The 21,902-nt window shown below is 44.2% G+C and overlaps 1 protein-coding gene across 1 annotated transcript in view; it reads left to right on the top strand.

The window, feature by feature from the left end:
- The first annotated feature begins 13,496 nt into the window (after positions 1-13,496).
- MYO3B (myosin IIIB) overlaps positions 13,497-21,902 on the top strand; it is a 222,882-nt gene continuing 214,476 nt past the window's right edge. The window contains 2 exon segments of the mRNA XM_033168350.1: positions 13,497-13,674; positions 15,702-15,836. Coding sequence (XP_033024241.1) covers positions 13,528-13,674; positions 15,702-15,836 — 282 coding nt within the window. The 5' untranslated portion in view covers positions 13,497-13,527.

Below are 21,902 nucleotides of genomic sequence, written 5' to 3'. Positions count from 1 at the left end.
ATAGTGCTGATGCAATACAATAGAAAAATTAAATTTTAAAAAACACTAATAAACAACAAGGAGCTCCTAAAAACACGTAAAACAGTCACATAACAGTTTCACCATTAGCACAAACGTTCACAGATACTGTCTTGTCATCTGAACAGACTTCATGGGGGAAGAAATGATGATCATTTCAGGGCAAAGCTTTTACCTATTCAGAATCCCGCGGTCGATAACAGAACAGAATCCCTATCATTTTGAGGTTATTGCTCAAACAACAACAAAAGGAAGCAAAGAAACAGGCCTTGGACTGGTACCAGCTATTTATTCAGGCCTCTGAGGGAGCTTATCATTTTTTAGAATCAGTTCACTTATCATTAGTGAATTAAATGGCCCTCTAAATATTTTAGAATATATCAAATGTCACAAAAGCACAGAATATGAATATTTCATGGCAGAAAATTACCACTGCGCCATTTGATACATCGAGGATACAAAATATCAAAACCGAGCCTGAAAAATTATCAGGCGCAGGAGTCTAGTAATCTGTGACAAAACAGCCAGCGTATTCTAGAACGGTGCAAGTGCACACTCGCATGCGTGCAAAAATAAAAAGCAGTGGAATATTGTGACATCGACGGGTTCTTTTGCCGAATATTATGGTGGAAGAGCAAAGCGTTTCTGGCTCCAATTGAAAGAGCCCCCTTTATGTTTATGCACCAGGGAGACATTTTTTTCTGACAGAAAAAACAAGGGGCAATTTAGTTCTACCCGCCCACACAAGGCTAATAAAATGTTGCCCTCTCTCCTCTAATATGAGTTGTGTATAGAGTTACGAGCTGTTCTTTTTAATTTCATGTCAATTGCTTTATTTCTCATTAATTGTAGTAAGATATCCGTCACGAACTGTCAGGATAACAGGGAGAAGAAAAAGGAGGAAGAGGATCCCAGTGAGGGGTGTCGCCAGGACCGGGACACACTGGGGCAAGCTGGGGATGGGGAAGTAGAGGTTGGTGTAGGAAGTACGCACAGATTGATGGAGGATGATGAGAGGATGGGGGGGGGGAGTCAGTGCACAGGGACCAGAGCAGCAGGACCCACCACCAGAGCCAAAGGGGCCCCTGTCTCCACAAACACGGCGGGCTCTGAGGTGTAGGGAGAAGCAAGCAGGGTGCTCTAGGGGGCCGAGGCAGGCAAGGGCCCACAGCCCAGCCCCCTAGGTGGCCAGGTGGAGCTCGCTAGCTCTGGGAGGAGGCTAGGAACAAGTGAGGGCCACCAGCCTCATCAGATGCTGCAATCAGCATGCAAAGTCCAAAAGGGAAGCAGAGCTGAGAGGCTGTGTCTGCTCAAATGTCCTTATTGATGGCCCTCAGCTTGGGGGCTCCAGGATCTCTGTGGGACTGGACTTTAGACACGTGCCTCGAACCTGGACTGGTTATTAGACTTAGTGACTTGCCGCAAGGTAGGCCAGGGGTTCAGGGCAACATCATTGTACTGAGCGTTTATTTATTATTTTATTAATTCATCACATTTATACCCCAAGGAGAACAAGATGGTGCACATGCTTCTCTCCGTTTTATCCTTGGCAATAACCCTGTGAGGTAGGTTAGGTTGAGATTGCTGCATTGCAGGGGGTTGGATTACAGGACCATTGGGGGTTCCTTCCATCTCTATGATTCTATGAGAGTGAGAGACTGGCCGACGATCACCCAGTGAGCTTCACGACTGAGCTGGGAAGTGGACCCTGGTCTCTCAGGTCTTAGTCCAGCACTCACCTCCTCCTCCTCTTCTTTGGCGATCACTCATAGCAGAGTAAGATTGTTTTCCATGAACATGGTTCAGTGAGTCCGTAAGTGACTGTGACGGCCAATTCTGGATCCACATGTCCTTCCACAGTGATGACATAGGTTTCAGGGAGGGAGTTGATCACGGTGAGGGTCTGCCAAGCGTGCCTTCCTCTTAGCACGTTTCTCCCTTTCGTCCTGAGTTTGAGCGTCTTCAAAGTCCACGACACCTTTGGTAAAAGCTGTTCTCCAATTGGAGCGCTTGCAGACCAGTTTTCCCCAGTTGTCAGTGTTTAAATTACATTTTTTTAGATTTGCCTTGAGAGAGTCTTTGAACCTCTTTTGTTGACCACCAGCATTACACTTAACCATTTTTAAAGTTCGGAATAGAGTAGTTGCTTTGGAAGACGATAATCAGGCATCTGCACAACATGACCAGTCCAATGAAGTTGATGTTGAAGAATCATTGCTTTGACACAGGTGATCTCTACTTCTTCCAGTACACTGGAATTAGTTTGCCTGTCCTCCCAGGTGATGTGTAGCACTCTAACTGCTACAGCACTGGCTGTCATACTGACGATGTATCAGAGCTGTTGTTCAGAGATTGCCACAGGAAAGAGAGAGAGCTTGAAACAGGTAGGGTACCAGATTCATAAATATTTTACTTTAACATTTGAAGGCTTCCCCGCATCCTTTCTTTCTGTTTATAAGACTCCTGCTGAAGAATCATCCCTCCTTTTTTCTTCCTTGCTTCTCCAACATGGCCAGGGCTCCTGGTGCTGTGTCAGAGTATGCTACCAAACGTCCTCAGAGTTTCATGGGTGGTTAGTCAGTGAGGCAGCTGAGGAAAAGGAGGTATTTGTGCAAGCAGAAGTGTACTGTGTATCCCTTTGAATCATGGCCTATTTTATGAAGAAAAGGGGCATATTAGATGACACAGAAACTCGAGGTGGAATGAAAACTGTTGATTTAAAATGTACTTTGAAGGAGTATATTTTTATTTGTTTGGGGTTATTTATTTTAAAGGCATGTAGCCAATACGGCCTTAGGCTTTACTATAGTCAACCAATATACAGGCATTTAAAATGGCAAATTCCATTTTTTTGAGCGGTGTCCGTGGATTAGGGTAGGGGGCAGCAATTTTTGTTTGCCAGCTAAGATACAGGGAATTGGTACACCTTGACCATGAAAATCTAGCTGAGGAAGAATTAGCGAAACAGGGCCTTGTCCTGGAATTTATTTCGACTGGAATTTGCTTCAATACTATAATAATAAAACCGTTTGAAGACTTTAAAACTGATCTCCCGCCTGGCCAGAGTTCTTGGATTCTTTAAATTTTTGACAGCTAAGATCTGTCAGGCATGTTCTTTTAAACTTCTGCCACTTCTTTTGCACACGGCCAAGTGATCTGATTAATGGTCTGTTATGTTCTGCTTCCTTCCATTTTGTCTTCCTGCTGTGAAGCCAATGTGTGCGTTAAAAATGCTGATCACACAGCTGACTGTGACAACCGCAAGGCCACTTGATCCTCTGCTAGGCCATGATTGGATCTAGACCATATAAGGCTTGATACTTCTCCCAACCATATGATAAGATTTTTCTAGCTCACTTTGGAGAGAATACCTCTTCTTCCTGTTTCCTGGCTGACTGACAGGAAAAACAATTTTAGTATGGCTCCTTTGGGTATTTACTGTGGGAATGTTGTGGATAGTAGGAGAGGATATATTGATTAAATATTACCCTTCCTCACTCATGCTAGTGAGCTAGTAGCAGAGCACATTCCCTTGCACATTGCTGGAAGCAAGTACAGTGGTACCTCGGGTTAAGTACTTAATTCGTTCCGGAGGTCCGTTCTTAACCTGAAGCGTACTTAACCTGAAGCACCACTTTAGCTAATGGGACCTCCTGCTGCCACTGCGCCACCAGAGCATGATTTCTGTTCTTAAGTGGAGTTCTTAACCTGAAGCATACTTAACCTGAAGCGTACTTAACCCGAGATACCACTGTAGATGGATTCATTACCATCATATAAGTGGAGCAATCCAGCCTGGCTTGTCCAGATTGGATTTTTCCTGGTAAATTTCCCCTTTTTGTTGTTGTTCAGTTGTTCAGTCATGTCCGACTCTTCGTGACCCCATGGACCAGAGCACGCCAGGCACGCCTATCCTTCACTGCCTCTCGCAGTTTGGCCAAACTCATGTTAGTAGCTTCGAGAACACTGTCCAACCATCTCATCCTCTGTCGTCCCCTTCTCCTTGTGCCCTCCATCTTTCCCAACATCAGGGTCTTTTCTAGGGAGTCTTCTCTTCTCATGAGGTGGCCAAAGTACTGGAGCCTCAACTTCAGGATCTGTCCTAATCTAGTGAGCACTCAGGGCTGATTTCTTTAAGAATGGATACATTTGATGTTCTTGCAGTCCATGGGACTCTCAAGAGTCTCCTCCAGCACCATAATCCAAAAGCATCAATTCTTCGGCGATCTGCCTTCTTTATGGTCCAGCTCTCCCCTTTAGTTCCCTCTTAAAAACAATAATGACACAACAGTCTTCTTTTCAAGGTAATGATAAAGTTTGCTTACATTCAGTTCACAGTATTGTCCTGAAGGCAAGCTTTATCTTGTAGTTACAGTTACAGGTGTAGAGAAAAGAAGTCTGAGCTCGGCCTCAAGACTTTCTACCTTGTGGCTTCCATCCTCTGTAAGGATGAGTCTATGTGCTGCTTGCTAAGAGCCAGCAGAAAATAGTGAAAGAACATTACTTGGCTGGAGGATTCCCTTGCAAGATTCAGAGAATTCTAAAGGATGGATGTGGATTGGTTCACATATTTTTATTTTGAAAGGTGCAGATTTGGTAGGTTCTTGCATGCTCAGCTGAATCCCCACATCTCTACTCACTTTAACCTTTCTTGGCTACCATTCATATGTGGGCAAAGCAGTAGTATTTTTCTCTCTGCTCCAGCCACCGCAAATGGGCTGCCCTAGGCTAAGCAGTCTCCTAGGACATCCTTGAGCTAAACCCAGTTTTGATGTACGTGTCTGTATGTCTCTTCCCCAGCCAATGAGCCACCCACAACCTATCCAGTCCTGACTTAATTTAATTTTCCAATTCATTGCTGATGTAGGTAATTATTGGATGCTAGTCTTCTCCTGCCATTTTCTCCCAGCTGCTCCCATAGGGGAAACCTGGAAACGTTTGTCTCTCGTCTCTTTGGAATTAAAACCCCCCGACTCCCAAAATGGCCTGGAATTGATAACACATTTGTAATTTATGGATCTTAACAGGAGGTTCCTTTTGATAAGTCGCTCCATAAAGATATCCGCCAAAGTAACTTTAGAATTAATAGATTCTATCTCAGATGCCTATTATTATTGTTTGAAGCCGCTTGGAGAAGAGAAATTATGTAAATTGGTGTCACGCTAGGCTTCTGCACACACGCTGGGAATGCATAACAGCCAGCTTGACGCCGAAATATTTCATCATGAGCAAGAACAATCATCCGCATTTAGGAGTCTGGTCCATATTCACTTTTTTTTTAATGGCTATTTTTAAGGGGGGGGGGAAGACCTCCTCAAAAAGGAAAAACGAATAAACCTGTCACTTAAACATTCTGAGAGCTGACCAGTTGCCCTTCAAAGCGAAAAGGTGCATTGGAAAGCAATAATCAAATGCATTAAGGAGCGAATAAAAGAAGCCAGCCCTCGCTCCTGGTCGCTTAATAGCTAAGTGGCTTTTATTCTGCAGCCCAATACGTGTAAAAGACTCGATAAATAGATCAGGCTCAGGACCAATTAGTGTCACGTTAATCTGCAGCAATAATGAAGCGAAGCTGCTGGAGGTTGCACCAGTTTAGCTGTGCCCTCCGCGGCGAGGATCTTAAGTCGGAAGCACACGCCGTGTGCGCCGCGCACTGCAGGGGACACGCCGGGAAGCAAATATGGAGGAGGAGCTGTTTTCCGTAGCACTTAGGAAAGTCATCCTTGGGGGAAAAAGGCAACCGTTTAAATGCTGAAGGAGTCTGATCCTCTGTTTGTGGGACAAAAGCGCGACACCATGTAAGCTGGCTTTAGAAAATTAGGTAGCTCCTGCTAAGTCTGCAGTGATACTACTACTACTACTACTACTACTATTATTATTATTATTATTATTATTATTATTATTATTATTATTATTATTATTATTATTATTATTATTATTATTATTATTTCTTTCCAGTTTCCCTTCCTTTCACATTTCTCTTCCTCACCTGTGCACACTCCCCCCACCCAAACGCTTCCAAGAGACTGGATTTTGGGTTGCCAGGGTCACTGTTCTGCTGCAGCCGGCCGCCCTCCTTACATCTCACATTTCACTGGCACATGTGTTTTTGTCCTTGCTGTTAAATTGCTGTCAAAGGAGGTGTAGCAAAAGGACCTTCTCGGGGTATTGATTTTCACATACAGGGAACATAGTTCATAGCTATTTGATTTGCCACCTGCAGTTTGTAACCGAGTGGACTCGGGAGATTATAAACTTCATTTCAGCACCATGCCCTAGGGCAGACCTGAATTCTACTAGCTAATGCCAGCGATTATTTCCCTTTTGCACGTGCTGTTGCTGTTACTTAACTTACAGGAATTGTAGTTAAATCACCCAAACAGCCATTTCACCTAAGTGGTACCGTGTTCTTCAGCTTTACAAGGTTTTGAGGCTGCGGGAAAAAATCTCATTTGCTTAATAGAATTGCTAGACTAATGGCTGTTAATTCATGCTCCGTACAATGGGGGAATGGGTTGCTCCCATTATCAACTGCAGGACTTGGGTATAATATCCAACTAGTTAAATTATTTGATTGTTCTCTTTCAATATTTTTCATGGTGATTCATCAGAATGGTGGCTAGCTGATTTCTCAGTTTTGTGGCAGAATAATTTTGATTCATTGTTTACTATAGGGTTGTGCTATGTACTGCTGCTCTTTCACCTATTTGTGCTCCCCGCCTTTCTCTCTTACACATATATACAGTAAAAAAAATGGTGCAATTTATTAGGAGCAGCTGAACTGCAATTCTATGCATAGGATTTGCATTGGGACTCCATTGGATGCAGGCGTTTGCTTCTCTCTGCATTGCTTCAGTTTCTGAAACGCATTGAACTTCATTGAAGGGCAAATATTAGTATTTAAGTAGAAATTCAAAAAAAAAATCTTGCAAAGAAGTGCAACAATTTAAATAGCTAGTGTGAAGTAGGAACCCCGTCAAAGAAAAGAAAGGCTGCATCTAGCCTCTGCTTGTTTGTTTTTATCATTCTCTGAGTTTCTCTGTGATAATTTGTTACAAACAACCGCAAAGCTTGAGAGTCTTGTTGTGGCCTCATGCACTTGACAGAGCAAGGAAAATCTTGGATTTACAAAAGCCGTCCCGGTTTCTGATTTGATTCCAGAATGTCCCACTTTTCCTTAGGAAGCCCCTATTTTCATTGGAGAAATTTTGGAGGGTCTGGTTATGCGACTCCCAAGCCAAGGAGATAAATACTGGTAACTCTACAACTCTAAAGAAGACACCTGAAGGCAGCCCTGTATAGGGATGTTTTTTAATGTTTAATGTTTAATTGTGTTTATATATATATATAACTAAGATCATGGCCACTGGTCCCATCACCTCCTGGCAAATAGAAGGGGAAGAAATGGAGGCAGTGAGAGATTTTACTTTCTTGGGCTCCATGGTCACTGCAGATGGTGACAGCAGTCACAAAATTAAAAGACGCCTGCTTCTTGGGAGGAAAGCAATGACAAACAAACCTAGACAGCATCTTAAAAAGCAGAGACATCACCTTGCCGACAAAAATCCGTATAGTTAAAGCTATGGTTTTCCCAGTAGTAATGTATGGAAGTGAGAGCTGGACCATAAAGAAGACTGATCGCCGAAGAATTGATGCTTTTGAATTATGGTGCTGAAGGAGACTCAGCTGCGGGAGGCAGCGAAAGATAGGCGTGCCTGGCGTGCTCTGGTCCATGGGGTCACAAAGAGTCGGACACGAATGAACAACAACAACATATATATATTGGAAACTGCCCAGAGTGGCTGGGCAACCCAGTCAGATCGGCAGAGTATAAATAATAAAGTTGTTGTTGTTGTTGTTGTTGTTGTTGTTTGTTGTTGAATAGGACATCCTTATTTTCATTGGAGAAATGTTGGGGGTGGGGTAAGAATTAAACCCAAGTTCATGAAATGGCATTTGTGCATTATGTATTCATCCTTTTTACAAAGACTTCTCCCTCTCCCCACTTGGCTGTCTTCCTGTCCATTCCCTTCTTGCTGTGAAAATTTAGGTCATAAGTTCTCCTTAAATAAAACTTTTTTTATTTTTTATTTAAATTGATTTTTAATGTCAAGTAGCGAAACGTAGCCATACATACATGGAAAACAGAGCTTAGTAGTTGTACCAAAAAGAAAGAAAAATAGTGGCTGCTTGTTGTAGTTTTACACGTTCCAAGAAAGGCAATCAAATGGAAGTATCTCTGCATAAGGTTCTGTGAGTCGATGGAGGGTGAAAAGCATGTTCGATTGTCTTAACGAAGCCAATAAAAGGATGCCATGTTGTATAGAAGGTGTGAGTCTTCTCCCCTGCTCCCAGATCAATATTGCTTTTGTGAAATTTGTCCATTAGCACAATGGCCCATACTTCCAAAATCCAGGCTTTGAAAAGATTTGCATTTAAAGTTTTCCTCTTCTTTTTTAACGATCACTAATCTAGCTGTACTTAATAAATGGAGAACGTTCTTGATCTGAGGAGTAAAATAAGATGGTAGCGTCTGCTTGTAGCAATCGTCCTATAATTTCATACCCTCCAAAATTTCTCTGATGAAAATAGGGACGTCCCATTCCATAATGATAATTTTACTATTTATACCCCGCCCATTTGACTGGGTTGCCCCAGCCACTCTGGGCAGCTTCCAACATATATAAAAACAAAACATTAAACTTAAAAAAAAAATACCTTCCCTATACAGGATTGCTTTCAGACAGCTTGCGTATCTCCATACCCTCCAACATTTCTCCAGTGAAAAACCAAGGCACAGCTTCTGATTGGTGCAGGTGCCCCAGAGACAATAGCTGACAGCCGCATTGGAGGTTCAGCTTCCAAAAAAAGTTCAAAAACCGGAACACTTACTTCTGGGTTTTCGCTGTTTGAGAACCAAGGCGTTTGAGAACCAAGGTACCACTGTATCAGATTTTTAGAAGACATCTGCAGGCAGCCCTGTTTAGGGAAGTTTTTAATGTTTGATGTTTTATCTTAGTTTTAATATTCTGTTGGGAGCCTCCCAGTGTGGCTGGGGAAACCCAGCCAGATGGGTGAGGTATAAATAAATTATTGTTGTTGTTGTTGTTGTTGTTTGTTATTTAGTACAGTGGACGCTCGGGTTGCAAACACGATCTGTGCAGGAGGTGCGTTCACAACCCGCACCACTGTGTCTGCAGATGCGCATGACCCAATCCAGCACTTCTGCACATGCTCAAAGCGCAATCTAGTGCTTCTGTGCATGCGCGAGCGCCGAAACCCGGAAGTAACCTGTTCCGTTACTTCCGGGTTTGGTGCGGTGTACAACCTGCAATCGCACAACCTGAAGCAGCCGTAACCCGAGGTATGACTGTATGTATGTTTTTCTTCTTCGTGGATTTCCAGGCTGCCTCTGCCTATAGGCTCATGGAAGGTGACAGCGGTCCTGGTATCTGGTTTGTGCGCGCGCATGAACATGGGTGCACTGCAATCTAGCCAAACGCTCCTCTCTCTTTAGCAATTTTATTCTATTTGAGGCATTGAAAGGCTGCAGCCAATTATCCCACAATAGCAGCTTCAGCCTTCTCTCTTCCATGTGGTGGTGAAAGCCGATGTGCCAGAGCTAATTGCGCATGCAGGCGCTCTTAGCACCATGTGGAGATGTGCATATGGAACAATAAAACAATATTTTCTGCTTTGCTGCACAAGTGTATCTGCTGCAAGTCCTAGGATTGCCTCCACCACCCATTGCAGAGTCCCAGAAACGCGTAGCGTTTTACATCACGACTCCTCAATAAAATACCACTCTGGAGCCGAGCCTAGAACTAATTTCGGGGCCGAACTCTCCAGAAGGCTTATGTTACTGAGGACTGGATAATGATTCTCCACTGAAAGGCAGCTACTGTTGCTGTAAAGATATTTACAGTTTCAGAGGGCTTGTGCTGGAAATAACACAATCGGTCAGGAAGAGCTAGTGTGGCTCTATTATCCTTGCTCACTGGTCTGACACATCCTGTCCTCTTCTGTGTCGAATGAACAGTGGGGACTGGTGACAGAAGAGGGCCTTTGAATCCCCGGGAAACTGTTTCTGCAGTGCTGATGAAATCTTGCTGCTGATTGTTTTACCGGCTGATTTGTTTACATCTGGCATTGCTAATTGAGAGCCAGTGTGGTGTAGTGGTTAAGAGCGGTAGACTCGTAATCTGGGGAACTGGGTTCGTGTCGCCACTCCTCCACATGCAGCTGCTGGGTGACCTTGGTCTAGTCACACTTCTCTGAAGTCTCTCAGCCCCACTCACCTCACAGAGTGTTTGTTGTGGGGGAGGAAGGGAAAGGAGATTGTTAGCCGCTTTGAGACTCCTTCAGGTAGTGAAAAGCGGGATATCAAATCCAAACTCTTCTCTTCTTCTTCTAATTCCGACGCACGTTTTGCTTTGTGGCAATTGCCTTACATTTTGGTGGAAGTTCTTATTGGCAGATTGCTCAGGGCAACCTCTAAGGGTTGACTTAGTCTGATACCAACCTTTCCTAACCTGATGTCCCTTGTTATAAGAAAAAACTGCTCCCTTTCCTATACGGGGTATTCGGCCCTTATATAGTCCTTAAGTGGGTTCCCTATCAATAGGAGAAAATAACAGAGGCCAACTGGAGTACCAGTATATTGAGATGCAAAGTGGATAGTAAGCCTGGTCTTTATTCAAGGAACTGTTGCAACAGGGTCACCACTCACCACACGCAGGAGGGAGGAGAAGCCTGAACAATGGTGCTACAGTGGTACCTTGGTTCTCAAACATAATCCGTTCCGGAAGTCCATTCTAAAACCAAAGCGTTCCAAAACCAAGGCGCGCTTCCCATAGAAAGTAATGAAAAATGGTTTAATCTGTTCCACGCTTTTAAAAAACAACCCTTAAAACAGCAATTTATTGAAAGCAATAAACAATGTACTGCAGTCACACAATCAATCAATCAATCAATCAATCAGTAGCTGGACTGGGTTCCACACAGTCACAAAAAAGGAGACGCAAAAACAAAAATGCAAAATAAATAGCAAAAACAGACAGACCTCAGCACAACGCTCCAAACGGAAGTGTGGCGCTCCAAACGGAAGTGTAACACTCAAAACGGAGCACATTCAACTTCCAAAAAAAGTTCACAAACCGGACTACTTACTTCTGAGTTTGCAGTGTTTGGGTCCCAAGTTGTTTGAGTACCAAGGCATTTGAGAACCAAGGTACCACTGTAATTTTGATTCAAATAATTGTGTCTGAATCTTACCAGTTAATATTCTTCATAAGTATAATGATGTAGAGGCTTCCAGTACTTTATTTGTTTTCTGGCTGCGCTATTCATTTTATAGATGATCCTCTATTGTCAAGTTAATGTTTACGATTATTAAGAGTGAGAGATTGACTGGAAGTTCTTCCTCTCTTTGCCTGCAGCGCGACTTTGGCACGGAGGGTGCATCTGTGCAGTAATGAATGATACCTGTGGCCTCATCTTTCTTAGACAGGGGACCGGCTATCTATATAACTGAAGTTAAAATGTGTTCTGGCTTGTATTCTCAACTTTTGCAAAACTGTTGCGCCAGGCCTGGGTTAATTTGTATTGGCAGATAAAAGGTTTTTAGAGCACAAAGACAGATGTTGCAAATCTGGGGTGGTTGTTTTCTTCTAAGCATCTTTTTTTTAAATGGAAGCGCAAAAATCCTTTGTGGAAATTAGACGAGTTATCTCCTGTTCATCTTGTATCAGGAAGCTATAGATTTTGGGGCTTTAAAAAAGTAAAGGGTGGGGTGGGGGGAGAACCAGCTGGCTTGCTTGTATCAGCAGGCCTAAAGCCTGTGGAAGTCAGCTGAAGGGCTGCAACCAAATTGTGGCCTTATCCTGTTCTGAAGCGCATTTTATTATGAGGGGTGTATGTTTTTTATAGCCACAGCATGCGTCCATATGCAGAATGGAAACTTAAGGAGGAGCCTGCAACTTCCAGTGCTGGTTATATAAATAATGAGAAGCTGGATTTTATTTGTGTAAATATTTGGTTCCTTTCAAGTTGATGGGGAGTTAATGTTCAACTCTGATGGTTTTGAGATGCTGATATTTGCAGACCCTCCATGAGTCCCTATTTTCCAGGGATGTCCCTCATTTAGAGAAGCCGTCCTGGTTTCTGATTTGACCCATACTGTCCCACTTTTCCTTAGGATGTCCCTATTTTCTTTGGAGAAATGTTGGAGGGTATGGAATTATGCGACCCCCCGAGCCATCTGAAGGCAATCCTGTATAGGGAAGTTTCTAAAAAAAAAGTTTTATGTTTTTTATGTATGTTGGAAGCTGCCCAGAGTGGCTGGGGCAACCTAGTAAGATGTGTGGGGTATAAATAGGAAAATTTTCTTACAACAAACACATCCATATATCCAAGAAGAGAGTTGCATGCAATAAAATGCAGTACGACAAAATTGGTGGAGGATTTTGATGGCGCAGGAGACCTTCGGTATGCTGAGGGTGGTCAAGCTGCAGGAACACAAGGTTGTGGAAGAAAGTATGTTGCATGTCAATATCTCGACCCCTCCCGTGGTGAAATAAAGACACAGGACTCAACAAGTAAGGTTAATGGGCATGAAAAGGCCACAACTTTATTGGTTACGGATGTTGAGCAGTATTGGCTTAGGCACTGGAACTAACCGACTATATCCGACTCCAGTACGTCGTGCTGGCAGTCTGGGAATGGTTAACCACCGATGGGAGAGCCCTGCTGCTGCACATCAGCTAGGGACTCACCCTGTGGTCACCGATATGGGGCGTGCCTTTGGCCCTCACCTACCATGGCTTTGGACAGGGACACACACCCCGGACTCATTTAACAAAGTACCCTTCAGCATTTGGGGGAGGTGATGGCCCAACCTCCCCCCCACCTTCAGCCTTCCTTAGATAATCCAATGCCTAACCGGCAAGACCAAAGTTGTGACGAATTGCTACGAGGTAGGCGAAAACCACCAGGCCTCAGCCAATTTGCCAAGTGGGAAAATTCCTACCAGGCCCCTCAACGGCGACCAACCGTGGTCCATAGCAAGGTCAGGAAGAAACCCTGCCTAAAGGGAGGGTGGGCGGGGAAAACGTGTCAGCTGGGAGCAGGAAGAAGAGGCTGAGCCCTGGCCGCGTGCTGGTTGGTCGGCCAGCCAGGGGCCGCGCCCAGGGCTCAGCCAATGGCGTCAGGGGATGGAGCCATCCCCTGTGCATGTGAAGGGCTCATGATGCCTGCAACCCCCCCTCCTTTCTATGGGCGGAAGGGGCTTTCTTCCAAGTCAAGAACATAACATCTGTGTTGGGAGACGGATGGGTTGGAAAGTGAGGTGTTGCTTGCAACAGAATCCCAAATTAAATGTTACAGTGGCTTCTAAATGTCAGTGGCTGCAGGGATTGGAGCGGAAGCCTAGATTGTACCAGTGATATTTTGTTTTAACCGTTTCCTTTCTGCAGGAAGCCACTCTATGGATTGTTTCAGTATAATCAGAATATGATTGGGCTGGAATCGTTACCCGATCCCTCAGATACCTGGGAAATTATTGAGACCATTGGAAAGGGAACGTATGGGAAAGTCTATAAAGTTACTAATAAGAAGGATGGCAGTTTGGCAGCAGTGAAAATTCTGGATCCTATCAGTGTAAGTAAAGAAGAAAGTCAACAATTTGATTTCCCCTTTTCCCCTCCAAACAGATCCAAGGCTCCCTGCACCAACAGGTGTGATCCTCATACTCAGTAATTAGATGAAATGCAAGTATTTTGGGGTAATTATTCAGGTGTACAAAAATCACATTATGACAGAAAGCAGGGGAAGTGGCTGTTCCAATATTGCGTTTAACCCCAACTGAACTCAGGCGCTTTTGTTTGTGTGCAGAGGTCGGGCTTCTGTCCGTGCTGGGATTTAGCACTTTGTTTAGTACTGAAAACTAAACTGGTTTCACAAATTGCATGTGCCTCTGCAATTGCAAGGCTTAAGAAGTCATCTCTGAAGATAGGTGGCGTTCTCAGGTTTCAACATGTTGCAGCAAAAGACCCATAATCGCTCTCAAAACGCCACAAGTGTCTAGGTTTGTTACCGTTTGTGAGTAGGACATGCATAGGTAACTTTTTTTTTAAAGGAGATACATAGGTAATTTATTTATTTTTTAATGAAAAAATAGTTATCTGAGAAAGCTAGTGTCAAGTGAAATGATTTATAAATGAAACCTAAATGGTTTGAGGAAAAGCAGAGTTTATGGGAATAAGGTAAAGAAGAAGAAGAAGAAGAAGAAGAAGAAGAAGAAGAAGAAGAAGAAGAAGAAGAAGAAGGTAAAGGACCCCTGGACGGTTAAGTCCAGTTAAATTTGACTATGGGGTGTGGCACTCATCTTCACTTTCAGGCTGAGGGAGCCAGCGTTTGTCCACAGACAGCTTTCCAGGTCATGTGGTCAGCATGACTAAACCGCTTCTGGTGCAACAGAACACCATAACGGAAACCAGAGCGCACAGAAATGCTGTTTACCTTCCCGCCACAGTGGTACCTGTTTATCTACTTGCACTGGTGTGCTTTTGAACTGCTGGGTTGGCAGGAGCTGGAGCAGAGCAATGGGAGCTCACCCCCGTTGTGGGGATTCGAACCACCGACCTTCTGATCAGCAAGCCCAAGAGGCTCAGTCGTTGAGAATACATCACCACCCGTGTGGCAGAGTTTATGGGAATAAGAGCCCAATCTGAAACATCAGAAGAGAGTTTCATTTCATTCCATGAAATTTATTACCTAACAAGTCTTCTTAAGTATGTACCGGTAGGCAGGCAGAGCAGTTGTATTTTACCTTAACAGGTGAGTGAGGAGATTTGCTGGCAATGCAACCATTACACCCTGCTATGAGCAGGCAAAGAGGTAGGGGCGTCTTTTTCTTTTACCTTCCCATTGACTGCAGTGGGATTATTAACCATGGGTGTGTTGGCATCTCTATGTCTGCACCCATTGCCTCCGACACACAGCCTCACCCTTAGTCTGCTAGCACAATATCCCTGGAAGATGAGCTATCCCTGGAACAAGCTTCCCATCGGAGGGCTAGGGGATTTCCACTGGCGTAAGAATTGCCCCACTGACATACTCCCCATATCCAGTAGCAGAGCTTCCCAAGGCCCCTCAGCTGACTTCTGGCTAAGGATAGGATTGATTCCTTTAATATTTCTAATGCTGCCCCAAAGCCATGTTTATGTGACTGCTATTCAGTCTCTAATGGGAGGCGGGTGGCGCTGTGGATTAAACCACAGAGCCTAGGGCTTGCTGATCAGAAGGTCGGCGGTTCGAATCCCTGCAACGGGGTGAGCTCCCGTTGCTCGGTCCCAGCTCCTGCCAACCTAGCAGTTCGAAAGCATGTCAAAAGTGCAAGTAGATAAATAGGTACCGCTCCGGCGGGAAGGTAAACGGTGTTTCCGTGTGCTGCTGTGGTTCGCCAGAAGCAGCTTTGTCATGCTGGCTACATGACCTGTATGCCGGCTCCCTCGGCCAATAAAGCGAGATGAGCGCCGCAACCCCAGAGTCGGACACGACTGGACCTAATGGTCAGGTGTTCCTTTACCTTTTATTCAGTCTCTAGATGTGTTATGTCATGTAACCCTTCCCCAATAAAGCTGTTATATTTGTAAAGTGCACATCTCTGTGTGTCTCCAATTTAGGACGTGGATGAAGAAATTGAAGCAGAATACAACATCTTACAGTTCCTTCCTAATCATCCCAATGTTGTTAAATTCTATGGAATGTTTTACAAAGCAGATCAATATGTAGGCGGACAGCTGTGGCTTGTTCTTGAGGTAAGATATTTTGTGAGACTAAATCTTAATTAAAAGAGATTTTTTTTACGAGCTCACTGCTTCTTCCAAAAATGTAGAAGCAAAAATATTGGCCGACCATTATTCCCTGAAGAATTCTGTCTCTTTCTGCTCGTGATTATTAATCGGAGGGTTCCTTTGGGAAGAAAATGCAGTGCCAGATGTCTCGTCTACTTAGAATTTACACTGTACATTTACAAATGCATATTTGCTTTTGCATATGCCTAAACTGAAGGGGGCCACTTCAGAGAGAATCTGGCTTCATCCAAATTTAGGTAGATGGCAAATTGATCCATACTCATTTGGGCTGTTCCCAAAGATTTGGGAATGATTTGGAGGTGCGAGGGAATCAGTATATTTGTGAAAATATATACTTCTCTCAACCTCTCCAAATGAAGAAAACCCCTGTGAGGGAGGAGTGAGAGAGGAAGGGGTACAGTTTTGTGACGGACAAATATAGCTTTTAACCACAGGGAATCATTCTGCAAGGGCTCACAGTACTTTGGGGAGGGGCACTGAAGGAATATATTCAAACAAAGCAACCTCTATTGTGTACTCCATTTTCACACATGTCAAGGAAGTTTTTTACTTAGATGGCAGCAATAATGTCCTCTGGCTGCCTGTCCCTGGAGTGCAGATCCAGTGGGGTGTGTCCCCCCAAAAAACCCACACCCCAACACCTACTGTTTTACTAGCTTTGAACACAAAAAAGGTCTCCCTTATGCCTTTCATACTGGCTGTAAACTTGATCTGAAATGGTTGAGAGGCATGTTCTTCACTGAAAATTCAAAACAAAACTTCATTGTGCATTTCTAATGCCCAGGTTTTGGAAGCTACTATTTGTCTCATGTGTGGGCTATGAAGTTATTGGGTGAGAATTTGAAGGAGGAAACAGGTTTGAAGGACACCACTGAACCCACTGCAAATGCCTTTCCTAAACCCTAAGCTCATTCCATTCTAAGCTTATTAGCTTTCCTAAGCTCATTCCATTCTTTCAATTGATCCGACCAGCAGTTAAATCATACAGCATCATGTTTCTTGAGTTATCATCCTCTCGGGACATATTGGGTGTTGGTTCCTGATCAGGTTGTAGCCTAATTGGAAGAAGCATGCAAAAGCAAAGGAAGGTTTGGGTGGCGGGAGTCATTGAAAGGAGTACCACCATCTACAGTGTTCTCCAGACCCCTCTCATTTTGCTTTGAAATACCACTAAATGTCACCCAAAGCTATACTGCAGACTCAGGGTACCTGAAATATCCATTTTGGGGTGGAGGCAGCTATCCAAGAGGGAAGTTCTCAGTGTGCCAAACCATAATCAGTGAAGATGATCTCCTAGTTTGCTTCAGGCCTGTCAGATCTACTTTGTGGGTTGTTGTTGTTTTACTGGAACCCACAAATCTTCTGAATAGAGCCACGTGGCAAAAGAATTTATGAACAGGGGGCTTTGGATCATGTTTGGAGATTAGGGATTTGATTTCTTTTCAGTACCAGAATTGAACTTTTTTGAGTAATTGTCCTTCATTTCTGCAGCCCAATTCGAGTGGGGATAGTTGATTTGCTGTTATTGTTAAACAACTGGGATTCAGGAACCGTTTCCTATCTATTTTACAAATCAACCAGAGATCTGCCAGGAGATCCCTGAGCTACTACTTGCCCACCCCCGATTTCAATCAGGAAAGCAGTTTTAAGCAGAAAGGGTTAAACATCCCCTCCCCCCAGGGACTGATTTCCTGACTATATTGCTGCTTTGCTTATTGATAAAATTCCAAACCCTGCAGGAGCCCCCATTGATACATCTATTGAATCACATCCAGTTTGCCCTTCAGAATAATTCACCCGTGGTTTCACCCCCTCTGGATTGCAGTCATCAAACTGCAGGCGGGGAGAAAGTTAGCAAAATGTTAGCATTATTGACCCAACTGAAATACCCTGCACTTCAGGATTTGCATACCAATTTTGTCTCTGTTGTGCTGCAATTGCTATTTATAACACTTGGATTCAATGAAAGAAACTCCATACAAAAGGGCTCAAATGCTTTTGTTGCTGTTTCTTTGATAAAATCATATATTCTTTGTGATGTGGCTAACTTCTGGGGGTGAAAATGTAATTAAAAGTTCTTATTTCCCCTCGGGGCATCTTCCGTTCTGCCAGGCTTATAGTCTGTGAGCAACACCTTTCTCACTCAGAGCTCCTTTGAACACTTGGACCTGTCATGACTAAAGTGTTATTATTGCCTCAACGTGAGGGGAGGAAAAAGGAACTCCTGCAGCCCTGTTCACTTATTTACAAAATTGATCTGTAAAAATGTTACATGGAAAAATACAAGAGACATTGCACACACTTTTGTAAACCAAGAAAATATTTAATTAAAAAAAAGCTAGCACCACACACACATACACACAGACACAAACCTTGCCTCCCCCTGTCCTCATGCACCAAGTTTCTCAACCTTCCTCAACATGGCTACACCCAGATATTTCGGATTTTAGATCTCATCATCCTAAGTCACTGCAGACCCTCCAAGTGTCCCCATTTTCCAGGGGTGTCCCTGATTTAGAAAAGCTGCCCCAGTTTCTGATTTGATCCCAGAATGTCCCGCTTTTCCTTTAGACGTCCCAATATTCATTGGGAGAAATGTTGGAGGGTATGGAGTTATCCGACCCCTGAGCCATCTGAAGGCAATCTTGTATAGGGAAGCTTTTAAAAAATGTTTAATGTTTTATTATATGTTTTTAAATATATGTTGGAAGCTGCCCAGAGTGGCTGGGACAACCCAGTAAGATGTGTGGGGTATAAATAGGAAAATTGTCATTCTAGAATGGGACCTCCTTGTTTTCAATGGAGAAATGTTGGAGGGTATGTCATTGGCCATGCTGGCTGCTGCTGCTGGGTCTCCAGCTGTTATTGGACTACATCTCCCATCATTCCCAGATACCAGGATCAGTGTTCGGGGATGGTGGGAACTGTAGTTCAAAAACAGCTGCCGTCCCAAGTTTGGGAAACGTTGATCTTGAGGGCCTTAGGTTGAGGAAGGCCAGTTTGTACTGTGAGGCCACAAGCCTGACTTTTCCTAACCCCAGTATGAGGCACCAAAACAGAAACAAAGAAACATCCACAACTGTACCTCTCATGCCATACTACATGTTCCTAGGCTACTCAGTGTGAGAGTCAGTGTGATGTAGTGGTTAAGAGCAGTAGACTTGTAATCTGGTGAACCGGGTTCGCATCTCGGCTCCTCCACATGCAGCTGCTGGGTGACCTTGGGCTAGTCGCACTTCTCTGAAGTCTCTCAGCCCCACTCACCTCACAGAGTGTTTGTTGTGGGGGAGGAAGGGAAAGGAGAATGTTAGCCGCTTTGAGACTCCTTCGGGTAGTGATAAAGCGGGGTATCAAATCCAAACTCGTCTTCTTCTTCATGTTGGCTTGAGCTCACACCTCATCTTAATATTGTTGTTGTGGATCTAAACAGCAAACATATGGTGGTCAGAGCTGCTTCGAGGAGATATACTGGTCCGTCTAGAACTATGTGGCTTTATAGCTGAGATATTCTCCTAGTGAATGCAATAGAAAAAAGACACCAGAGTGATAGCAAAATAGCTACTGGAGAGACATGAGTGATGAACTAATGATGTGGGCAAAAATCCATTTAGAAAGGTTTTAATTTTACTTTCTCTCTCATCATTTTAGTGTGTGGAAAACTATAGATGGGGGAAATGTTTGCAAGAAGCTGTGCTTTTCTGGATTCTGAATGTTTCATCTCGGTTGTTGGCAGAATGCGCCATCAAGCCCGAGTATAGAGATATGTCTGCCATCTATTTTATATTGCCTGCCAGCAGGAGCATTGATGGAGTGAAGGTTTGAAATGACTGTAATTTGTTGCCTTCCAGTTATCAAGTCCATCAGTCTTGTCCCTTAAACACACACACACACACACACACACACACACACACACCCTCCTGGATTTTCCTTCACACAAAAAGCAGTTTTGGAAAAGAGACAACGTTAGTATAAAAGTATACTTCTGATACACACACACACACACACACACACACTATTTTAAAACAAAGATGAATCCCATAAAAAACAACAGCGCTCAATTCAGTTTGGGCAAGGACCATAGCTCAGTGGTAGAGAACATGATATGTTGTGTGGAGGAAGTCCCATGTTCAGTCCCCCACCTCTCCAAGTGTCACAGCAGCATGTCAGTCAGTAATCACAGAGTTCAAAGCTGGAGTTAACTCCTTATTAGCAACAAAACAAAACAAAACCATGATCTCCACAGACTTGGTTCAGTGTCAGGCCTAATGAGCAGCTCGTTCTCAGTAGTCTTATTCCATGAAAAGCAGTTGCCCTTGCTGAGACTGAAAGTCTCCATCTACACACAGCTGTCTTAAGTCCCCTCCTCTCCAGGGCTTTCCCCAAGCAATAGGAGGCTGCACCCGTGTTCAATCTGTCTCTGCTCCACCATTTTCATGCCTCTTCTGGTTCTGGGAGACTAGGAGGGAGGGAAGCATGTCGCAGCAGGAGGGGGAGACACCTGTGACTCTTCACCAGCCCGACTCATCTCTGCCTCTTGGTCTCCCTCTTTCCCTGCTTCAGCTTCTGCCTCTGATTCTGGACTGCCACAGACTCTTCCCCGCTCACTAAACCCTGTTACCTCTTTAGCTTCTGACACCTCGTACTCCCAGTCTTCCCTCTCTTCTCCCTCTGACCACTCATTGTTGTCCCACCACTACTCCACCACTTTTATTCAAGCCTTTTTCCCTTTGGGGTTCTCCAGTTGGCTCCTCCCACCATTCCTCTGTGTCCAACCCATCCATGACACCAGGAAAAGAAAGGCAGGAAGACCCTCTGCTTGAGACCCTGGAGAGCTGCCTGTCAGAGTGGACAAAACTGAGCTAGAGGGACAAATAGTGTGACCTAGCAGAATGCAGCTTCCAGTTCTCCTATGTTTTCAGATTCCTAATTTTTCCACCTATTGTGTCAGGCCCAAGAGCTGGCAACTGATCAGAAATACACCCTATGGGCCTTTTACATTAACAACAACAGTATCAAAGTTAGATGACTTCGAAATGTTACTTGAAGCAGGAACCCATCTATTATAAGCCATCCTAGTCCCTAGGGCTTGCTGATCAGAAGGTCGGCAGTTCGAATCCCCGCAACAGGGTGAGCTCCTGTTGCTCAGTCCCTGCTCCTGCCAACCTAGCAGTTCGAAAGCACACCAAAGTACAAGTAGATAAATAGGTACCACTCCAGCGGGAAGGTAAACAGCGTTTCCATGTGCTGCTCTGGTTTGCCAGAAGTGGCTTTGTCATGCTGGCCACATGACCCGGAAGCTGTAGGCCGGCTCCCTCAGCCAGTAACGCGAGATGAGCGCTGCAATCCCAGAGTCAGACACGACTGAACCTAATGGTCAGGGGTCCTTTTACCTTTACCTTTAGTCCCTAACATGGAAAACCATTGGTTTAACGGAACCTTAGAGTCTCATTATGATCCTCACTGCATTGACCCTTTAAAATGAATGAAAGGAAGGCAATGAAGAAGGAATAGTTTGGTCGGTAGAGTGTGAGACTCTTAATCTCGGGGTCATGGGTCCTAGCCCCTCGTTGGGCAAAAGATTCTTGCATTGCAGGGGGTTGGACTTGATGACCCCTGAAGTGTAGTTGGGTTCCCACAAGTTAAGACAGTGGTAACAGAACTAACAGAAGTGGACAACAGGGGCAAAGCAACTGCTTTTATACATTTCTGAAGGCCTGGGCCACTCCCACTCTCAACGTGATTGGCTGTCTAAACTTCTAAGCTGCGAATCATGACTCAGAGTTTAAGGGCCAATGGCAGAGGCCCAAATCCTGAAATGTTTTGTGATTAGATATCATGTATTGAATCAGAACACAGAGGATCAGAATCCTTGGTCCAGACTCAAGCTCAGGCAAACACAGACCACTGATTATGTAACAACCCACGTGGTCCCTTCCAGCTCTACAATTCTGATTTTGCAGTGGGATTTTCTTCCTTCCTGAAATGAATGGAGAAGGCTTTATGTCTAGG

Source organism: Lacerta agilis, chromosome 1, assembly GCF_009819535.1.
Source record: "Lacerta agilis isolate rLacAgi1 chromosome 1, rLacAgi1.pri, whole genome shotgun sequence".
NCBI lineage: Eukaryota > Metazoa > Chordata > Lepidosauria > Squamata > Lacertidae > Lacerta > Lacerta agilis.
The sequence above is the reverse complement of the archived record's forward strand: the minus strand, read 5'-3'. Positions and strand labels throughout refer to the sequence as shown.